Source organism: Hyla sarda, chromosome 1 (assembly GCF_029499605.1).
Source record: "Hyla sarda isolate aHylSar1 chromosome 1, aHylSar1.hap1, whole genome shotgun sequence".
Lineage (NCBI taxonomy): Eukaryota > Metazoa > Chordata > Amphibia > Anura > Hylidae > Hyla > Hyla sarda.
In genome coordinates, this window is record NC_079189.1 from 253,610,863 (window position 1) to 253,634,942 (window position 24,080).

The 24,080-nt window shown below is 42.2% G+C and overlaps 1 protein-coding gene across 1 annotated transcript in view; it reads right to left on the bottom strand.

Moving 5' to 3' along the window:
* The window catches only part of ADGRL3 (adhesion G protein-coupled receptor L3), a 961,109-nt gene that overhangs the window by 320,359 nt on the left and 616,670 nt on the right, over window positions 1–24,080 (bottom strand). Inside the window, exon 18 of the mRNA XM_056570909.1 lies at window positions 20,058–20,124. Within this exon, the coding sequence (XP_056426884.1) occupies window positions 20,058–20,124 (67 nt within the window). The remainder of the gene's footprint in view (window positions 1–20,057; window positions 20,125–24,080) is intronic.

The window sequence follows — 24,080 nt, forward strand, 5'->3', positions numbered from 1 at the left end:
TGGTCGGTCGCTTCTGACCGACCAATAGCAGTGATAGGAGGGGTGGCATCCCTGCCACCTCACTCCTATCCCTTCAGGGGGATTGGGGGGATCTTGAACATGCCCGATCCCCCTTATCTTCTGGAGATCCGTATGACCCGGAATCGCCACAGATCGCCGGTCTGAATTAAAATGGGGGGGGGGGGGGGGGAAATCAGGACCCCCCTCAGCGATGTTCCGGGATGCCTGCAGTATGATTTCAGCAGGCATCCCGGGGACCTGAATTCCCACGGGCGTACCTGTACGCCCTACGTCCTTAAGGACTCAGGATGCAGGGCGTATGTATACGCCCTGCGTCCTGAAAAGATTCATAGGCAAAAAAGCAATCTTTTACTCTGGACAGGTTTTGATAAATCTCCTCTTTGGTCCCTAGACCAGGATACCAAAGTTCTGCAGCTCACAGCTCATCTTTCATATTTTAATGAACTATGTAAAGGAAAATCTGAGATGTGATTGGTTGCTATGGGCAAACCACAGAACATTGTTATCTTGGCCTAGTGACCAAAGAAGAGAATTATCAGAACTTGGTCAGAGTATAAGTTGACCAGTTGCCCATAGCAACCAGATTGCTTCTTTCATTTTTAAGAGGTAAAATTGGTTTGGTTGCTATGGGCAACTGGTCAACTTTAGCTGCATATTTGCTGCTGAGTATTTTACTACCCATTGAAGTCCATGGGTAGCAAAATCAATAACAAGAATGTAAACTGACTTGGACCTTAACCTCTTCATGACCCAGTGACTTCTTTTGATGTGTTTTCCTCCTCACATTCCAAGACCCATAACTTTTATTTTTCCAATGACAAAGATGTATTAGGGCTTATGTTTGCAGTTGTACTTTTCATTGGCTCACTATTATTCTATTATATAATGTATTACAGAGCCAGAAAAAAAATATACATAATGCAAAACTGACAAAAAAATATATGGAATTGGGCAATTTTGTGGGGCAATAACTTTTTAGAGTTCATTATACGGTTAATCTGACATGCAAACTTTATTTTATGGGTCAGTATAATTCCAATGATACCAAACTTTGATTTTTTTTCTTCGTTTTATGGTAAAAACGCAGTTCACCATGTTTATGCAGTTCACCATGCAGGATCAGCAACATCATAACATAATATATAATAGTTTGGATAATTAAGCATGCTGCAATACAAAATATGTTTATCTTTCTAACAGTGTTTTACTTGAAAAATAGGAAAACGAAACTTTTTGTGGGGGGGGATTCTTTTTATATTTTGAAAAACATTTATTTGCCGTATTAGACAATTTTTTTAACTTAGGAAAATGTTCTTAAAAGTTGGGGGTCGTCATATACCCCAGGTGTCGTCCCGGCCGAGAATAATTTCCCCGTCACATTCGGGAGATCTCTGTGTCCCGAAAGATCTTTTTGGAATACAAGGATGTCCCTGTTACCGTTCTGCGGCCCCGCGTTAGCTTTAAAAATGCAGGGGCCGCCGGGAGGTAGCTCAAGCAGGGACGTTTCTGACGTCCTGTACGTGCGCCCATAGAAACAGAGCAGAGCTGCTAGGAGGAGGACGCATGCATGGTAAGTTACCAGCAGCACATCATCTTCGGTGCTCTGACCACCGCTCCTCCAGTCCCGGGACCTACTGCTATGGCCCATAGGCCATAGCAGTAGATCATGACCCCTGACCGGAGGAGCGGTGGTCGGAGCACTGAAGTGGGGCAGTACACAGGCATACAGCCTCAAGCCATACACTGTATGGCTGTGGGAGCCACTGCCTACCTAATGTGGGGGAACTATACTGCCAACCTAATGTGGGGGGAACTATGCTGCCAACCTAATGTGGGGGAAACTATGCTGCCAACCTAATGTGGGGGGGAACTATACTGCCAACCTAATGTGGGAGGAAACTATACTGCCAACCTAATGTGGGGGGAAATATACTGCATATCTAATGTGGGGGGGGGGGGGTGAACTACACTGCCAACCTAATGTGGGAGAACTATACTGCCAACCTAATGTGGGGGGAACTATGCTGACAACCTAATGTGGGGGAACTATGCTGACAACCTAATGTGAGGGGAACTATGCTAACAACTTAATGTGGGGGGGAACTTTGCTGACAACCTAATGTAGGGGGAACTATGCTGACAACCTAATTTGGGGGGGAACTTTGCTGACAACATAATGTAGGAGGAACTATGCTGACAACCTAATGTGGGGGGAACTATGCTGACAACCTAATGTGGGGGGAACTATTCTGACCACCTAGTGTGGGGGGAACTATGCTGCCTACCTAGTGTGGGGGAACTATGCTGCCTACCTAGTGTGGAGGAACAATGCCGCGCATTTAAAGGGGTACTCCACTGCCCCAGCATTCGGAACATTTTGTTCCGAACTCTGGGTGCGGGCTGCAGGGGTTGTGACATCACATTCACGCCACCTGGTGACGTCAAGCCACCCTCCCTCAATGCAAGTATATGGGAGGGGGCGTGTCGACCACTGCACAATACAGTGATCCCTCAACTTACAATGGCCTCAACATACAATAGTTTCAACATACAGTGGTCTTTTCTGGACCATTGTAAGTTGAAACCAGACTCAACATACAATGCTACTGACCCTACAGATCTGTGAAACGTGTCACTGGCCGGAAGAACTGACCAATCAGAATGGGCATTTTGCTGGTAAAACCCCTGTATTACTGAAGCGTATGCACTGACTGATGTCTGGTAGCGCCCCCTACAGTACAGGGAAGTATTACATGTTCTGTACACTTTACCTGTCCCAGGGTTACCTGCTCCTCTGGACACCAGGTGAGGGCGGCTCCATGTTACTTTTTTAGGACATTGCGTGTACTGTACAGGCCCCCGAAGAAGCTCCAGTCCTCTACATAGACCAGTGTTTCCCAAGCAGGGTGCCCCCAGCTGTTGCAAAACTACAACTCCCAGCATGCCTGGACAGCTTTTGGCTGTCCGGGCATGCTGGGAGTTGAAGTTTTGCAACAGCTGGAGGCTCCATGCTTGGGAAACACTGACATAGACAGCGATTTACAGCTCCCAGCAGCTCTTTCTTACTTTTATATGGAAGGACTTGCTTTATCTGTATTAGTTATCTACTTATTTTTCTTTATTTCTCACTCTTTTCCTATTTTTGGATGACATTTTGGTGCCTTTAGAACCAATTACCAGGTTTCCATAGAGTTCTGGTCTGGACATACAATGATTTCAACATACAATGGTCGTCCTGGAACCAATTAACTTGAGGGACCACTGTACTCTTATAGTGCCCCTCCGGAGGCTAGGCTCTGGATCGCCCCTGTATGGATAGAGATAGAGCTGGGTTCCGGGGGTATGGATAGAGAGAGCAGCGCTGTGCCCAGAAAAACATGCATCTTTCACCCATTTGGCCTATTACCCTATGTATCCTATTATGGGGGAAAGAGGCAGGTATCACTCTGATGGAGTCTTAGGGAGGGCTGGGCAGGCAGGGAGAAATGACCAATCCAAGCAGGCTTTGTATACAACAACGAGCCAATCACTGGTAAGGTACTGTACATCTCGGTAGAGGTGGCAAGTATATCCCAAACTCTATATGTTAACTGTATAAGTTGGGGGTCGTCTTATATTCCCAGTCGTTTTATATGCTGGAAAATACGGTACTTTTTAAAAATAAATACAAATTTTTGTCCCCCCTAGGGGCCTATCATAAGCCATCGTTAGATGGCTTACTTAGATCATTGTAATGCTATAGCATTACATTGATGTATGCTATCTGCGCTTGATTGGTAAGAACTGGGGGAGTCATGTGAACACTAGACACCAGGGAATAGTGGCACTGAATGTTTAAATGCAGTGATCTCTATACATCACAGTATTTAACCAGTTAAATGACAGACATCGAAGCGATCTCTAATGTCCATTATTACCGACATAGCAGCTGATCGCAGCAGGCATTTACCGGTTATAACACGGAACCAACCCACGGGCCTGCGTCAAGTCCGCCAACTCAAACCAAATGTATGTTCTTGGTTGTGAAAGGGTTAAGATAATAAGGAATACAATTTTTTTTTTTATTTTGTATTAGAGAATAGTTGCGTAAGGGTATCTCCGCACAGAATTTCGCTTAGGAATTTCTGTTGGAGTTTCCGCTGCCCCAAACTAGTATTGGCATGAATGGGTCTTCCATTGACCCATTCACATTATGGAATTTAAAGGGGTACTCCGGTGGAAAACAGTTTTTTGGTCTTTATAAGTCAACTGGTGCCAGAAAGTTAAACAGATTTGTAAATTACTTCTGTTAACCGGTTGCTGACGAAGGACGAGCTGGCTCGTCCTGAGATGGCAACCGTTGTATGATGTGGGCTCCCGACTCGAGCGACATGTGGCGATTGCCACAGCCAGCTATTATCCCTTTAGAGCGCTGCTGTCAAAGTTGACAGCAGTGTCTAAAGGGACATTTAAATGCTCCCTGGCAATCCAGTGGGGTTGATCGCCCCCCCCCCCCCCCCCCCGCAGGCTTACCTCTCCTGCTGCTGCGCTGTGAATGATAAAGCCTGGCAGGACCAGGCTTTATCAATCGAGCGCAGAGCACAAAGATCAATGTGGTTGTATGAAACCACATTGAACTGTATGAGGAATCTAGTCATTCCTCCTAAAAGTCCCCTAAGGGGACTAAAAGTGTAAAAAAAAAAAGTTTAAAAAACACACACATTAACCCCTTCCTTATTAAAAGTTTAAATCACTCCCCTTTTCCCAAATTCCATATAAAAAATATGTAACCATAATAAAAATAAACATGTGGTATCGTCGAGTGCGTAAATGTCCGAACTATAAAAATGTATTAGTAAAAATGAAATGGAGGTGGGGGGCTCACACTATGAAGAAATGAATGTGAATCGAGGTGCTGTATGTTACACGTTAACCCTACGTGTCAAATTATATATTAGAAATAATAAATGGGAATACAAACCTCTAGATACACATGTGGTAGTGTTCTGTATGAAAATAGCTGGGAATCTATGATAAATGTTAGGATAGAAGTGATAGTGTTCAGAATATGATAATTACTATATATATCATAAGTAACATAAATAGATAATATAATAATATGCAGGCTAAGTGATTATCTTGATATTGTTAATTTTAATTACCGTATTAAATATTAAATGTGTGGCTGTGCAGGGCCCTTGCACAGACCCCACCATCAATACAAATATTTAAATAAACTAGAAGACATAAAAAATAAACAATAAAAATAGATGTTAAAAATAGATATGGGCAATTTGCTGGAAGAATGAGATAATCAGTCCCCAATAATAGCAGCTTGATAGGATGGATAAATCAATGCTCAATTTGTAAATGGATGAGTTATAGTACTCAGGAAAAAGTTCAAGTCCTATACAATATATGAGATCTTCCGCTGTATCATTGAAGATTTTGTTGCTAATGTATTTAAAGTTCAAGTGCTATACAGTACATAATAAAGATCCTTCGCTGTATCAGTTAGGACTTAGCCGCAAGATGCAACTGATATATCAAATTGGAACTGAAAGTTATTGGTGCACGGCACCGCTCACCGCTTCTGCTGATGCACTCCGATGTTCTGTGCGGTACTTCTCCTTCCCGGGCTGGTACAGCTCGGCAGCTGGCCTGATGGAAGAGCCTGGGATCTTCCTGCACTGGCTCTGGAACTGGACACTGAGAGCTGGTGAATGCCGTAGAGCCAGTGTAATGCGCTCGGGGGAGGCTGCACTTTGGTGGTTTGGAGGCTGGCACAGATTTGCGTCTGGCCCGTAGGGGGTAGTGGCGAGTGCAGGTGAGCGGTGGATGCACTAGGAGGAAGACGGAGCCGCGTCCTTGTGTTGAAATGCGCGCTCCTAGGCTGAGCTCAGGGGGATTCCAGCAGTTGCAAATGGGTTCTTGCTGGTTGGAGGTGGACTGATTGTCTCCAATATGTGTATAGTGCCAAACGCGTTTCGGGGTGTCCCCTTCTTCAGTGGCTATATCTTTATAAATATAAAGCCACTGAAGAAGGGGCCCCCCCGAAACGCGTTTGGCATTATACCCATATTGAAGACAATCAGTCCACCTCCAACCAGCAAGAACCCATTTGGAACTGCTGGAACCCCCCAATTTTGGGACCACTGCTCAGCCCAGGAGCGCGCATTTCAACACAAGGACGCGGCTTCGTCTTCCTCCTAGTGCATCCACCGCTCACCTGCACTCGCCACTACCCCCTACGGGCCAGACGCAGATCTGTGCCAGCCTCCAAACCACCAAAGTGCAGCCTCCCCCCAGCGCATTACACTGGCTCTACGGCATTCACCAGCTCCCAGTGTCCAGTTCCAGAGCCAGTGCAGGAAGATCCCAGGCTCTTCCATCAGGCCAGCTGCCGAGCTGTACCAGCCTGGGAAGGAGAAGTACCGCACAGAACATCGGAGTGCATCAGCAGAAGCGGTGAGCGGTGCCGTGCACCAATAACTTTCAGTTCCAATTTGATATATCCGTTGCATCTTGCGGCTAAGTCCTAACTGATACAGCGGAGGATCTTTATTATGTACTGTATAGCACTTGAACTTTAAATACATTAGCAACAAAATCTTCAATGATACAGCGGAAGATCTCATATATTGTATAGGACTTGAACTTAATCTTGAGTACTATAACTCATCCATTTACAAATTGAGCATTGATTTATCCATCCTATCAAGCTGCTATTATTGGGGACTAATTATCTCATTCTTCCAGCAATTTTTATATCAGCTTATATTTAAATTGCCTATATCTATTTTTAACATCTATTTTTATTGTCTATTTTTTATGTCTTCTAGTTTATTTAAATATTTGTATTGATGGTGCGGTCTGTGCAATTTTAATATTTAATATTTAAAATTTACAATATCAAGATAATCACTTAGCCTGCATATTATTATATTATCTATTTATGGTATTTATGATATTTATAGTAATTATCATATTCGGAACACTATCACTTCTATCCTAACATTTATCATAGATTCCCAGCTATTTTCATACAGAACACTACCACATGTGTATCTAGAGGTTTGTATTCCCATTTATTATTTCTAATATAAAAATTTATTGTTAAAGGGGTATTCAAGGCAAAAACTTTTTTTATATATCAACTGGCTCGGGAAAGTTAAACAGATTTGTAAATTACTTCTATTAAAAAATCTTAATCCTTCCAATAGTTATTAGCTTCTGAAGTTGAGTTGCTGTTTTCTGTCTAACTGCTTTCTGATGACTCACGTCCCGGGAGTTGTCCAGCTCCTATGGGGATATTTTCCCATCATGCACAGCTCCCGGGACGTGACATCATCATTGAGCAGTTAGAAAGAAAACTTCAGAAGCTAATAACTATTGGAAGGATTAAGATTTTTTAATAGAAGTAATTTACAAATCTGTTTAACTTTTCGGAGCCAGTTGATATATGAAAAAAAAGTTTTTGCCTGGAATACCCCTTTAATTAAACTGCACGGTCAATGGCATACACAAAAAAATTCCAATGTCCAAAATAGCGTATTTTTGGTCACTTTTTAGATCATGAAAAAATCAATAAAAAGCAATCAAAAAGTCTGATCAATACAAAAATTGTACCGCTAAAAACTTAAGATCATGGCGCAAAAAATTAGCCCTAATAACAATTTTCTGAGAAAAAAAATCCAGAAAAATCCCCCTGCCTTTCCTGGGGTCTAGAGCCCCGCTGCCGGACCTTCTCTCCCCCTGGCTATCGGCGCCGCTGCCCGTTCTGTCCCCCTGACTATCGGTGCCGGCGCCGATAGCCAGGGAGAGAGAAGCGGCGCCGACAGCCAGGGAGGCGGAGAGAAGGGGCAGCGTCGTTGCTATGCGCTGCACGGTGCGGCGCATGACGTCAGTGCGCCGCGCCGTGCATAGCATCGACACAGGGGACGCACGCCGGAGGCCTGCAGCAGCGCGGACCCGACCCCGGCAACAGGTAATTATGCCACCGGGGATGGGGGGAGGCAACGGGGCAGCGGCGCCGGCAATGGGTGCCGCTGCACCTTCTCTCCCCCTGGCTATCGGCGCAGGCAATGAGGCGCCGGCACCGATAGTCAGGGGGACAGAACGGGCAGCGGAGCCGATAGCCAGGGGGAGAGAAGGGCCGGCAGCGGGGCTCTAGACCCCAGGAAAGGCAGGGGGAGAGAAGCGGGCAGCGACGGCCTCTCTCCCCTGCCTTTCCTGGGGGTGTATCACCCCGATACACGCGCACACACGCACCCTCATTTTACCATGGATATGGTAAAAAACTTTTTTTACCCAAATATCCTTGGTAAAATGAGGGTGCGTGTCATAGGCCGGTGCGTGGTATACCCCGATAAATACGGTAATTTTCGTGCATGTAGTTACGATTATTTCCAGAAGTACGACAAAATCAAACCTATATAAGTAGGGTATTATTTTAATCATATGGACCTACAGAATAAAAAGAATTTGTCAATTTTACCGAAAAATTTACTGCGTAGAAACGGAAGCCCCGCAAACTTACAAAATGGTGTTTTTTTTTCAATTTTGTCGTACAATGATTTGTTTTTCTGGTTTTGCCATAGATTTTTGGGTAAAATGACTGATGTCATTACAATGTAGAATTGGTGGTGCAAAAATAAGCCATCATATGGATTTTTAGATGCAAAAGTGAAAGGGTTATGATTTTTAAAAGTATGGAGGAATAAACGAAAGTGCAAAAACTGAAAAACCCTTAACCTCTTAAGGACCCAGGGCGTATGGATACGCCCTCACACCCTGGGCCTTAAGGACCTAGGGCATATCCATACGCCCTGGCGTTTTCCAGTCTCTGCCGCGCGCCGGGCAGAGATCGGAACCGGATGCCTGCTGAAAAGCTTCAGCAGGCATCCAGGGCAAACGCCGAGGGGGGCCATGTAGGCCCCCCATGTCGGCGATTGCCGCAAATCGCAAGGGAAATCGCCCTTGCGATCTGCGGCGATACCGGGCTGATCGGGTCTCTGGGACCCGACCGCCCGGTAATTTCGCATGATCCCAGCTGTCACAGACAGCCAGGACCATGCTGAAGACTAGGAGCGAGGTGGCAAGCCTGCCACCTCCTCCGATCCCCTACGATTCTTCGGTTAGTTAACCGACCGATCGCAGGGGGGGGCGCGGTTACTTCCTCCCGCCCTGCCCGGCCCCTGGAAGTCCGGAGAGGACGGGAGGAAGACTGGAGGACGCAGCGGGGGACGGGGGAGTGCTGGGGCCCGGCCCCGGTACTTACCTCATCCCTGAAGACCCAGATCCCGGCGATGAAGATGGCGGCAGTGGCGACAGGTGAGTTGATCTTCAGCCGCGGTCGGGCCCTTTACAGCAATGCACGTCGCCATAAAGCGACATGCATTGCTGTATTGGGACCCTGTATACTACAACTCCCAGCATGCCCAGCCAGCCATTGGCAAATGGGCATGCTGGGAGTTGCAGTTTTGCAACATCTGGAGGTCCAGAGTTTTGGGACCACTGTGCCCTTCCAGATGTTGCAAAACTACACAGCCTCAGCATGCCCTTACTGTCCAGGCATGCTGGGAGTTGTAGTTCTGTAACATCTGGCCCTTCAGATGTTGCAGAACTACAACTCCCTGCATGCCTGGACAGTAGGGTTATCCTGGGAGTTGTAGTTTTGCAACATCTGGAAGGGCACAGATTGGGAACCACTGTATTAGTGGTCTGCAAACTGTAGTCCTCCAGGTGTTGCAAAACTACAATTCCAAGCATGCTGGGAGTTGTAGTTCGGCAACATCTGGCTCTAAAGATGTTGCCGAACTACCACTTCCAGCATGCCTGAGAATGTTTGGGAGTAGTGGTTTTGCAACAACTGGAGGCACACTGGTTAGGAAACATTGTCTGTTTCCTAACTCAGTGTTTCCCAACCCGTGTGCCTCCAGCTGTTGCAAAACTATATCTACCAGCATGCACTGATAGACTGTGCATGCTGGGAGTTGTAGTTTTGCAACAGCTGGAGGTCCCCCCCCCTGTGAATGTACAGGGTACATTCACATGGGCAGGGGCTTACAGTGAGTATCAGGCTGCAAGTTTCCGATGCAGCAAATTTTGCGCGGCAGCTCAAACGCGCAGCAGGAAACTCGCTGTAACCCCCCGCCCATGTGTCTGTACCCTAAAAACACTACACTACACTAACACAAAATAAAATAAAAAGTAAAAAACACTACATATACACATACCCCTACACAGTACCCCTCCCCAATAAAAATGAAAAACGTCTGGTACGCCACTGTTTCCAAAATGGAGCCTCCAGCTGTTGCAAAACAACAACTCCCAGTATTGCTGGACAGCCGTTGACTGTCCAAGCATGCTGGGAGTTTTGCAACAGCTGGAGGCACCCTGTTTGGGAATCACTGGCGTAGAATACCCCTATTTCCACCCCTATGCAAATCCCTAATTCAGGCCTCAAATGCGCATGGCGCTCTCACTTTGGAGCCCTGTCGTATTTCAAGGCAACAGTTTAGGGTCACATATGGGGTATCGCCGTACTCGGGAGAAATTGCCTAACAAATTTTGGGGGGCTTTTTCTTCTTTCACCCCATATGAAAATGTGAAGTTGGGGTCTACACCAGCCTGTTAGTGTAAAAAAATAAATTGTTTACACTAACATGCTGGTGTTGCCCTATACTTTTCATTTTGACAAGAGGTAAAAGGGAAAAAAGCCCCCCAAAATTTGTAATGCAACTTCTCCCGACTACGGAGATACCCCATATGTGGGTGCCAAGTGCTCTGGGGGCGCACAACAAGGCCCAGAAGGGAGAGTGCCCCATGTACATTTGAGGTGATTTGCACAGGGGTGGCTGATTCTTACAGCGGTTTTGACAAACGCAAAAAAAACAAAACCCCACATGTGACCCCATTTCGGAAACTACACCCCTCACGGAATGTAATGAGGGATGCAGTGAGAATTTACCCTGAGCATTGTAGTTCGCCCGTAGTGCACTTCAGGTGAACTTATGGGGTACCTCCATACTCAGAAGAGATGGGGTTTCAAATTTTGGGGGGTATTTTTTGCTATTAACCCTTTCAAAAATGTGAAATTTGGGGGGAAACACCCATTTTAGTGAAATTTTTTATTTTACGTATGCAAAAGTCGTGAAACCCCTGTGGGGTATTAAGGCTCACTTTATTCCTTGTTACATTCCTCAAGGGGTCTAGTTTCCAAAATGGTATGCCATGTGGGTTTTTTTTTTTGCTCTCCTGGCACCATAGGGGCTTCCTAAATGCGACATGCCCCCGAGCAAAATTTGCTCTCAAAAAGCCAAATATGACTCCTTCTCTTCTGAACATTGTAGTTCGCCCGTAGTGCACTACAGGCCAACTTATGGGGTACCTTCATACTCAGAAGAGATGGGGTTACAAATTTTGGGGGGTATTTTCTGCTATTAACCCTTGCAAAAATTTGAAATTTGGGGGGAAACACACATTTTAGTGAAATTTTATTTAATTTTTTTACATATGCAAAAGTCGTGAAACACATGTGGGGTATTAAGGCTCACTTAATACCTTGTTACGTTCCTAAAGGGGTCTTGTTTCCAAAATGGTATGCCATGTGTTTTTTTTTTGCTGTTCTGGCACCATAGGGGCTTCCTAAATGCAACATGCCCCCCAAAAACCATTTCAGAAAAACGTACTCTTCAAAATCCCCTTGTCGCTCCTTCGGTTCTGAGCCCTCTACTGCGCCCGCCGAACACTTTACATAGACATATGAGGTATGTGCTTACTCGAGAGAAATTGGGTTACAAATACTAGTATAAATTTTCTCCTTTTACCCCTCGTAAAGAACATGCGAGTGTAAAAAATGAAGATTGTGAATTTTCTCCTTCACTTTCCTGCTATTCCTGTGAAACACCTAAAGGGTTAAAAGGCTGACCGAATATCATTTTGAATACTTTGGGGGGTGCAGTTTTTATAATGGGGTCATTTGTGGGGTATTTCTAAGATGAAGACCCTTCAAATCCACTTCAAACCTGAACTGGTCCCTGAAAAATAGTGAGTTTGGAAATTTTGTGAAAAATTGGAAAATTGCTGCTGAACTTTGAAGCCCTCTGGTGTCTTCCAAAAGTAAAAACTTGTCAATTTTATGATGCAAACATAAAGTACACATATTGTATGTGTGAAAAAAATATATATATATTTTGAATATCCATTTTCCTTACAAGCAGAGAGCTTCAAAGTTCGAAAAATGCTAAATTTTCTAATTTTTCATAAAATTTTCAAATTTTTCACCAAGAAAGGATGCAAGTTACAAAAATTTTTTACCACTATGTTAAAGTAGAATATTTCACGAAAAAACAATCTCGGAATCAGAATGATAACTAAAAGCATTCCAGAGTTATTAATATTTAAAAAATGGCCGGGTCCTAAGGTGTAAAATGGCTGGGTCCTTAAGAGGTTAAGGGGTTAAAAATCTTTACCCTTCCTGTACTTTTTAGCAGCTGTATGCTACCAAGGAAATTCTATTCTTTTTAATTTATTTTTTATCTAGTCCACAGTGCTCTCTGCTGACACCTGATGTCGTATCAGGAACTGTCGAGAGCAGGAGAAAATCCCCATGGCAAACCTAAGCTACACTGGACAGTTCCTGATACGGACAGTTCCTGAGAGCACTGTGGAAAAGACAAAAAAGAAATTCAAAAAGAACAGAATTTCTTCTGTAGCATACAGCTGCTAAAAAGTACAGGAAGGGTAAATATTTTTTTATAGAAGCAATTTACAAATCTGTTTAAATTTCTGGCACCAGTTCATAAAAAAAAAAAAAAAAAGTTTTCCACCGGAGTAACCCTTTAAGTGGCAGAAAATTCTGCCACTAAAATTCACTGGCTAAAAGAATAAACATGTTTGTACCATCAGAATAATTATGAGCGAACCGCATTACCCTCATTGGGGATGACTAAGGTCCACAAAGTCCTAGTGCCAAAAGATTTTGCAACTGCCACTCACACGGACCGGGGGAGGAGTTTCTCTAGTATGAACATATCCCAAGAAGGAAATGCAAAAAGAGCGAGCCCCATAAAAACCTTTAAATTAGGCTACATGCTACAGTAACAAATATTTTTTTATATGACAGCATTACACATAATACACATTATTTGATTATTATTCTGTAGATACCAAGAAATTTATTGTTAAGTTCAACTTTGATTTTGCCTTTATTTTTAAATCTTTAGTGACCCTCATTGAACTTAAAAAAAAATAGTGCCTGATGCTCCTCAAGGGTGGTTTCACACGTGGCAATTTTCTGAGAAAAAAAATCCAGAATAAGTGCATTGCATTTTTCTGGTAAAAAAATGGTGTGGACCAAGGTCAGCTGGAAGTCAACAAAAGTATATTGACTATATATATATATATATATATATATATATATATAGATAGATAGATAGATAGGACCACACGGAAGAGTGATAGAGATCCAAAGAAACATTGAACAGGTTCATTGAAACATCTGCCGCAGAAATTCCACCATGTTCACAGTGAATACCATAAAACACAAAGGGACTCCGCCGTGTGAACATAGCCTAAGGGGGATATTTACCAAAACCTGTGCATAGGAAAAGTGGTGCAGTTGCCTATAGCAACCAAACATATTACGTATTTTCGTATTTCAGAGAGAAGGAATTTCATTGGTTGCTATGGGCAAAAACATCACTCTTTCTTTACGCAGGTTTTAATAAATCTCCCACTTTGTTTTCTCTGCTTAAAAAAAGCATGTGTAAATGGGTGCTGCATTTTTTATGCATATTTTAAGTGTTTTTCACATACAGTACAGACCAAAAGTTTGGAAACACCTTCTCATTCAGAGTTTTCTTTATTTTCATGACTATGAAAATTGTAGATTCACACTGAAGGCATCAAAACTATGAATTAACACATGTGGAATTATATACATAACAAAAAAGTGTGAAACAGCTGAAAATATGTCATATTCTAGGTTCTTCAAAGTAGGCATCTTTTGCTTTCATTACTGCTTTGCACACTCTTGGCATTCTCTTGATGAGCTTCAAGAGGTAGTCACCTGAAATGGTCTTCCAACAGTCTTGAAGGAGTTCCCAGAGATGTTTAGCACTTGTTGGCCCTTTTTGCCTTCACTCTGCGGTCCAGCTCACCCCATACCATCTCGATTGGGTTCAGGTTCGGTGACTGTGGAGGTCAGGTCATCTGGCACGTCGGGCGGGCGGGCAATGTGTTAGATTTTTAATTGTCTCACACTATAGACTGTGGACTGCAGCCACAGTCTATTTTTTCAATTCACTTCTATAGCATGCAGTGTCATGCCAATCAATGCACTATGGATCAATATGTGTGAGGTTATTTTAATCTTGGCTCATTAAACGTTAAGTTTTATATTGGGTGGGGAATTTAGGGTCTCAGTGACCGCTTAGCGGTCAAATGTTAATAATATTGGATTTACCCTCCACTCATAGGTCCCTCTTGTTGCATTAATTAATTGGAGTTAATCACTCCTTTTTGTGGACCGCCAAGCTTATTATGCACTGATGGCTGGATTCCTGTCCAACAAACCTAATTTAGAGCACTCTAAAGCTGATGCTGCTCATGTCTTTTCACTTCAAAATCTTCCCTTTAATCAAGTTGATATAAATTCAGCTTTTAGGGACTTACAAAAAACTTATAAACAGTATTATCGTTCCTGGTGGGAGATTGCCAGTCTCGAAACATATCTCCAGCAAAAAATTGTTTACCGTGGTTTAAGAATCAATATCACTCCTAACTCACATCAAAATGAAACTGAATTCATACAAGGTTGGCAACAACTTTTAACTGAAAACTCCTTACGTATGTTACAATATTTACTAGATTTTGAGAAAGGTGCATTTACAAAAATTGGTATACAGTTGGAAACACAAATTAGTGAAATTCAAATATTCCAAACACAACCTGAGTATCCTCTTTTGGAGCAAAAACTTAAGAAACATCTGGACAGTTTTTTAAGTGAGATTAAAGAAAGGAAACACAGGAAATACGTACGAGACAAAAGGGATTTTGAAACAGGACAGATTTATTTAAAATCACAACAACAAGATTTTCAGGGTAATAGGTATACAGATATTTCGGATTCTGAATACTCAGGTACTGAGGATAGTACTAACGTCCAGAGTGGCCCTAAGAGGTTTCACCCTAGATCGAGATCTAGGAGCAATAAGAGACGTCAACCATACAGAAAAAATACTGGTACTTTTAAATCTGAGAATACCCCTAGACCACAAGGCCATTCACAACCATGCCCACCTCATACTACTCAAGGAGGTGGTCATCCCTCCATGCACTCACATGGATTTTTATCCTCTGCTATACCCAATCCTGCAGAGGTACATATGACCCCAGTGATACCTGGTCCTATAGTAACAACAGCTCCCCCACGGGCACCTGGCATTCCAACGATTACCCATATGGGAGGACTACCACAGAATCCCCCTCATCTTTTTTTAGAACCAGGCGTCCAATTGAGGGATCGCGACAAATGGGGATACAATCCAATTCCCAGACAATAACTGATGCTACCAGTGACCAATTGCAAATTTGTAACCTGTCATCCCTAGTTCTGAATGAACATCACTTGTCCGTATTACAAAAGGGGTTATCATTCACCCCTACACCACCTTGCAATATTTTTACTTGGACTAAAGATATAAATTTATTTGGCAGGAAGCTCGCCCTACACAAATTTCACAAAAACCTTGCTACCAATCCTGCTGTGAACAGACAACAGGATCAGCAAGTTGTTACTATGCTAGAACAGCTAGAAGAAGAAAGTGAGACAGGAATTGTCTCAGTTGAAGCTCCCTTCTCTAATCTTAAACCCAAGTCAAGTTTTACACCATCCTTGTCACAATACTCTAATATTGATACTTTCGTTAAGATGGTTACACACGAGATCAGTTCCCTAAGGTCAAGGACTCCCCATATTCCATCTAACTTATCTACGGAAGAAATCCGAGCACTTGATGAAATACAACAAAATAATGAGATTGTTTGCAAACCCTCTGATAAAGGAGGAAACATTGTCCTGATGGATAAAAGTTATTATAAGGCTATGGTGATGAGACTGTTGAATGATAAAGATACATATCGTAAACTTGACCATAACCCACTTCAGGAGTTTAACCAGAATTTACGTACAATTTTACAAGAGGCAAGAATAGACCAATTGATAACAGAAGAAGAATTTAAATATCTCTTTAATCCATCGCCAACAATAGCCACTTTCTACGCCCTTCCCAAGGTGCACAAACGGAGTTCCCCTATCCCTGGCAGACCCATTGTTTCAGGGTGTGACAATATTACACAAAATATTAGTCACTATGTAGATCAGTTCTTGACCCCTTTTGTTTCCTCTCTTCCGTCCTTTATTAAGGATACCAAGGATACTGTGAAGAAATTACAGGAGATCACATTCCCTCCAGGTACTCTTATAGCTAGTTTGGATGTGGAATCTCTCTATACAAACATCCAACATGAACAGGGACTTCATGCTGTACAACATTTTTTAACTACTAAAGGTCTTCAGTACACAGCACACAACAAATTTGTTTTGACCCTATTACGTTTTCTACTTACTCACAATTTTTTCCTTTTTGATAGGCACTTTTATTTTCAGTTGAAGGGCACTGCTATGGGCACTCCTTGTGCACCGAATTATTCTAATTTATTCTTAGGGTGGTGGGAAGACACTCACGTTTTCTCTGACACCTTTCAAGAATTTAATTCTCACATTTTATTTTGGGGTCGTTATATAGATGATATATTGATTTTTTGGGACAGCACTACACAATTATTTCAATCCTTCGTTCAAGCACTTAACACTAATCATATTAATATGCACTTTACTTCTGAAATTCACGATAAATTTCTTCATTTTCTTGACCTCACTATCACTATTGATTCACTTGGTCACATTCACACTTCTATATATCGTAAACCTACGTCAACCAATAGTTTTCTTAATTGGAAGAGTTATCATCCTGTACCATTGAAGAAAGGTATCCCAATCAGTCAATATCTACGAGCCAAAAGGAATTGCTCTGATCCTCTTAAATTTCAAGAAGAATGTGATCTCCTGTATAGACGCTTCACCAATAGAGGTTATCCTAAGAAAGTCCTTCACAAGGCCTTCGCCAGAGCTAGGGCGACTCCGAGATCTGAATTATTACGTGATCACAAATTGGCTAAAGACAACAGTGGCCAAAAGATCATTAGGTGTATCGGAACTTTTGATCAACACAATCAAAAAATCATGAATATACTTAGGAAATATTGGTCTATATTACAGGTGGACAATGACCTTAGGGAGGTGATCTCTACTCACCCTTCCATAACCTATCGTAGAGGACCCAATATTGAAAATCAAATAGTTAGGAGTTTTTATGCAGAGGAGTCTGCATCCAGTTGGTTGAAATCATCAATCCAAGGATCACATCCATGTGGACGGTGCAATTTTTGCAAATTTATGCCACGTACAAAAGAATTCTCTAATCCGATTGATAATCGGAAATATCAAATTAGGGACTTCATCACCTGTCAAACGATGGGGGTAGTGTACCTAGCCACATGCAATTGTCCTAAAATCTATGTAGGAAAGACAGTCCAACAATTGCGTAGACGTATTTCAAAACACATGAGTACTATTAACACCTATCAAGATACGCCAATTGCTAGGCATATGAGGACTGTACACAATGATGCTCCCTTTGAATTACGTTTCTGTGGCATTACCCAGTGTAAACTGGGTCCGAGACGTGGCAATCTTAACACCAGACTGCTTCAAGAAGAAGCCCGATGGATTTGGAGATTAAAATCCCAAAGCCCAAATGGACTGAATGAAGGCTTCACCTATGCAGCCTTCTTGTAGGACAGGAATCACTTATTACAATTGGTACTATATAGAAGAGCCGTTATAAGCCTTTATTAATCTTACTTATGATTTACTTCCGTTGATGATATGAATTAATTATGACTATATCTATGTAGAACAGATGAGTATTTGCTCCCCCCTCTTTTACTATCGATTACACTAATTCAGCGGTATTATGAATAATATTTCTTTGCTTTGATATTATACCTACGTTGCTAGGTTGGTCGCCCTATATTGCCAGATAGTAACTTATTTAGTGTTCTCGAATTAGTTTATTACTTGCTATGCAGTCGTTGTTCACATGAGTGGTTATATTGTGTATTACAGCTCTATCACAACAGCCATGTGTGAATCATATGCCAAATCGGCTAAGTACCGGCGCATATGTCTGTCGCGCAGCCTCCCAGCAGTGGCTGTATATGACTAAGTACTCGCGCACGTTCTTCTGCGCATCCGTACTGCGCATGCGTTCATATCGGAGGTTCGGGAAGCTATCAGTTAGCGCAGGACCGTTGGCGCACATACGTGTACAGCTTCCGGCACCAATGAGGAGTTCAGAAGCTTGATTGGTCTCAGCTGGTTGGTCAAGGATGCTGTCAATCAAACGAATATAGCAAGATGCATCCTGGTCTAAATTTTATTGGCCAGGAAGCGGTCAATCATTAGTCTGCATGTGATTGTAACCAATGAGATGTCATGTTAATACAGGAAGTGACATGTTCTAATGACGTTAGAGACAGGAGGTTATTTAAACCCCTGCAAGGCTTGTTTGCACGCCATTTGCCTCTTAGCCCTTGATAAAGCCACAGCCTGTGGCGAAACGTCGGGCGGGCGGGCAATGTGTTAGATTTTTAATTGTCTCACACTATAGACTGTGGACTGCAGCCACAGTCTATTTTTTCAATTCACTTCTATAGCATGCAGTGTCATGCCAATCAATGCACTATGGATCAATATGTGTGAGGTTATTTTAATCTTGGCTCATTAAACGTTAAGTTTTATATTGGGTGGGAAATTTAGGGTCTCAGTGACCGCTTAGCGGTCAAATGTTAATGTCATCTGGCACAGCACCCCATCACTCTCCTTCTTGGTCAAATAGCCCTTACACAGCCTGGAGGTGTGTTTGGGGTCATTGTCCTGTTGAAAAATAAATGATGGTCCAACTAAACGCAAACCGGATGGAATAGCATGCCGCTGCAAGTGCTGTGGTAGCCATGCTGGTTCAGTATGCCTTCAATTGTGAATAAATCCCCAACAGTGTCACCAGCAAAGCACCCCCACACCATCACACCTCCTCCTTCACACCAGCACACCTGTGAAGTGAAAACCATTTCAGGTGACTACCTCTTGAATCTCAAGAGAATGCCAAGAGTGTGCAAAGCAGTAATCAAAGCAAAAGGTGGCTACTTTGAAGAACCTAGAATATGACATATTTTCAGTTGTTTCACACTTATTTGTTATGTCTATAATTCCACATGTGTTAATTCATAGTTTTGATGCCTTCAGTGTGAATCTACAATTTTCAGTCATGAAAATAAAGAAAACTCTGAATGAGATTTCACCTTTTTGTGATGTTCTTAGGCTCAGTGGCAGTTTTCCCAAAATCGCAATGTGTATTTCATATTGGCTATTCCCACCATTTCTTCAAAAGAAAAAAGTTGTGTGTAAACCCAGCCTAAATAAGGCCTAAAGTTTGGGGAAAGCACATTTATTGTCTATGTTTAATATAATATCTAATATCTCCGTACTACCATCGTCCCTTCAATGTTTATTCAGGCAAATCAGCTCATCTACTGTACATATGTACCTGTGTCTGGTACTGCATCTCAGCCTCAACTGTTTCAACAGGACACGGTTGAAGAACATGACACAGCTATGAATGCATGACACACATGAATGGAGTCCTGTGTCAACATAAGGGTACATTCCCACCTGCGTATTTTCGGCTGCAGATTTTGCTATCCATTTAAGTCAATGGGCAGCAAAATCTACAGCAGCAGATCTGCAGCAAAAATAAGGCATGTGTGAATATACCCTAAATATTATTTTATATAAGTTTTTTAAACAGGTCAGTAATAAGCAATAAGTAAATAATAAGCAATTAATAAATATATAAATAACTAATTACCATGATTATCAATGTGGCTGGTCCAATAAAGCTCCAAATAAAGTATGTATCATGTCGAAGCCAACACCTATGGAATAATAAAATAATTAAGTCAATTATACTTTTTCCAGCAATTTTCTGTAGTGCATGGCAAACCAAATTGAAACATACAGTACTTAAAGAGTTGTGTCTCAATCAAATCTCATCACCTATCCATAGGACAGAAGTCAAGTGTCTGATCACCAATCACGAGAATGGGGGTCCTGTGTACCCCTTTGAAAGGACCATTATTTAAGCTTTAAAGGGGTATTCCAGGCCAAAACTTTTTTTATATATCAACTGGCTCCAGAAAGTTAAACAGATTTGTAAATTACTTCTATTAAAAAATCTTAATCCTTCCAATAGTTATTAGCTTCTGAAGTTGAGTTGTTGTTTTCTGTTTAACTGCTCTCTGATGACTCACTTCCCGGGAGCTGTGCAGTTTCTATGGGGATATTCTCCCATCATGCACAGCTCCCGGGACGTGACATCATCCTTGAGCAGTTAGACAGAAAACTTCAGAAGCTAATAACTATTGGAAGGATTAAGATTTTTTAATAGAAGTAATTTACAAATCTGTTTAACTTTCTGGAGCCAGTTGATATATATAAAAAAGGGTTTTGCCCGGAATACCCCTTTAAGACACAGAATCTGGGGGCCCAGAGATCTGACCATTAGTGAACAGACACTTATTACTGGAGGCGAACCTGAAGATGCTGGACCCCAATGCAAAACCTGAATCAAGAACCCAGCTCTGCTCCTTTTTTTAGAGTACTGCTCAGGGATTCCCTCAGGCCCCTATAATGGCATCCCTGCTTATCATAAGTACATTCATGGAGATACAACCCCTTTAACAGTATTTTCCCACAAACATTATATTTTGGTTTCTGAACATAAAGAATTCCTGTGTGCCCTATTATCGGTCCTGCTTATACAATATTGAATGCCTTCATAAATGTAAACTGTTGGAAGTAGGTGGCACAGTACATAGGCTAGATAATAAAAATACTTTACAAGGCAACTTGCTACAGAGGAAGTGGTACAGTGGAAACTCATGGGTATATTAACAAATGGCAGACATTTCTAAGACTGATCTGAATGTGGTGGTTTCCATTGTGAAAGCACTGCAGAATATATTCATGCTACATTCTTTGGCTTGTGTCGAAAACAGGGTCTTCTTTGGAGTTATGTTATACATCCTTAGATGAAGTATGCCCATTCTTGGTATCATATGATGTATGGTTGGTTAGAAGAGGGCAGAGTGTATTCGTCATTCCATTATGATAGGTCGATAAATTAGATGTGGCCATTATAGATATCATAAGGTTCTTTCCCTCAACCAGAGTATACAGTACGTATGATATCTGAACTAACTCTGTGTCTGATGATATATCGGTAACACAAGTTAATTGAATCTTGATGCTGATATTTTTACTGTATGAAGATCCTACCATGAACTTGTAATGCTTAATATTTCTGAGGAATAGTCGGCTCAGATGTGAATAGTGTCCTGTCTTAAAGGGGTACTGCGGCCCTAAGACATCTGGCAGGGCCCCCCTGCCACTATACAATACTCAGGCACAACCCAAGGTCCCGGGCCTGAAGTGAAGGCTTGTTGCTGTGGACGCTACCACAATTCCTAAGCACACCATAACGCTGCCTAGCCGTACACCCCTCCCCCTCCCACTGTCAGCGTGCGCAGCGCAGGCACTACGGGCATGCTCCTAATGCCTACAGCAACAGCCGTGCACTCCCTTGTAGTGAGTTAAGCGCTGCCTCTGGGACCCTCCTCGCTGATTTTCCTGGTGGCTGCAGGTGAGGAGGGGTTAATTTTAATTTGGGGGTCTGGAAAAGCGGCGGGGGTTTAATTTTGGGCCTGGAGGGGGGTAATTTCGGGTCCGGAAGAGTGGTGGGGGGTCTGGGGTTAATTGGCGGGTCCAGTGGAGTGGGGGGAAGGTTAGATTTGGAGTCCGGTGGCAGGGTGTGTGTGTATAATATGTGTGTTATGTACTGTATGTATGGTGTATGTATAATGCATGTGTATCTACTGTATGTATAATGTGTGTGTGATGCGTGTATGGTGTATGTATGATGTGTGTGTATGTACTGTATGTATGTGTGTATGTACTGTATGTATGGTGTATGTATGATGTGTGTGTATGTAATGAATGTATGATGTATGAATGTTGTGTGTGTATGTACTGTATCTATGGTGTATGTATGATGTGTGTATGTACTGTATGTATGGTGTATGTATTATGTGTGTATGTACAACATGTGTGTGTGATGTGTGTACATCTGCTGTATGTATGGTATATGTATGATGTGTATGTATGTACTGTATGTATAATGTGTGTGTGATGTGTGTATATGTACTGTATATATGGTGTATGTATGGTGTGTGTATGTACTGCATGTAAAATGTCTGTGTGATGTGTGTGTATGTACTGTATGTATGGTGTATGTATTAGGAGTAATTATTTCAGAAGACTTAAAGGTAGGAAGACAATGTAATAGAGCAGCAGGAAACGCTAGCAGAATGCTTGAATGTATAGGGAGAGGTATAAGCAGTAGAAAGAGAGAAGTGTTTATGCCGCTGTACAGAACACAGGTGAGACCTCACTTGGAGTATTGTGCACAGTACTGGAGGCCGTATCTCCAGAAGGATATATATACTCTAGAGAGAGTTCAGAAAAGAGCTACTAAACTAGTACATGGATTGCAGGATAAAACTTACCAGGATAGGTTAAAAAGGACCTTAACATGTATAGCTTGGAAGAAAGAAGAGACAGAGGGGATATGATAGAGACTTTTAAATACATAGAGGGAATCAACACGGTAAAGGAGGAGAGCATATTTAAAAGAAGAAAAACTACCACAAGAGGACAGTTTTAAATTAGAGGGGAAAGGTTTAAAAGCAATATCAGGAAGTATTACTTTACTGAGAGAGTAGTGGATGCATGGAATAGCATTTAAACATGCATGGGATAATCATAAGGCTATCCTTCATATAAGATAGAGATAGGCATAAGGCTATCCTTCATATAAAATAGGGCCAGGGACTATTGATAGGATTCAGATTATTGGACAGACTAGATGGGCCAAATGGTTCCTATCTGCCGACACATTCTGTGTTTCTATGTATGAGGTATGAATGATGTGTGTATGTACTGTATGTATGATGTATGAATGATGTGTGTGTATGAATTATGTGTGTAATCAACATATATGTATAATGTATGGAGATGTGTGTAAGCTACAAGGATGTATGTATGATGTGTGGAGATGTATTATGCTGGGGTGGGGTGGGGATCTGGAGGTGGCGGGTTTATGTATGATGGGGGAGATTTATCAAAACCTGTGTAAAGGAAAAGTTGCCCAGCTGCCTATAGCAACCAATCAGATCACTTCTTTCATTTTGTAGAGGCCTTGTTAAAAATGAAAGAAGCGATCTGATTGGTTGCTATGGGCAACTTGGCAATTTTTCCTCTGCAGAGGTTTTGATAAATCTCCCCCGATGTGTTTATGTATATGTATGATGTGTACGTATAATGTGTGTGTATGTATTTATTATGCATGTTGGGAGGGGGGGGGGGTGGAGGCGGTGTGTGTATGTATGGTGTGTATGTACTGTATGTATGATATATGAATGATGTTTGTGTGTGTATAAATGATAGATGTGTGTAAGCAACATGTATGTATGATGTGTGGAGATGTGTATAAGCTAGAAGGATGTATGTATGATGTGTGGAGATTTATTATGCGGGGGATCTGGAAGGGCGGGTGTATGTATAATGTTTTTATGTATGATGTATATGTATGATGTGTGTGTATGTATGTATTATGCATGTGGGGGGGCAGAGGCGGTATGTACTGTATGTATGGTGTATCAATGATGTGTGTATGTATGAATCATAGATAAGTGTAAGCAACATGTATCTGTAGAGATGTGTGTAAGCTAAAAGGATGTATGTATGATGTGTGGAGATGTATTATGCAGGGGGA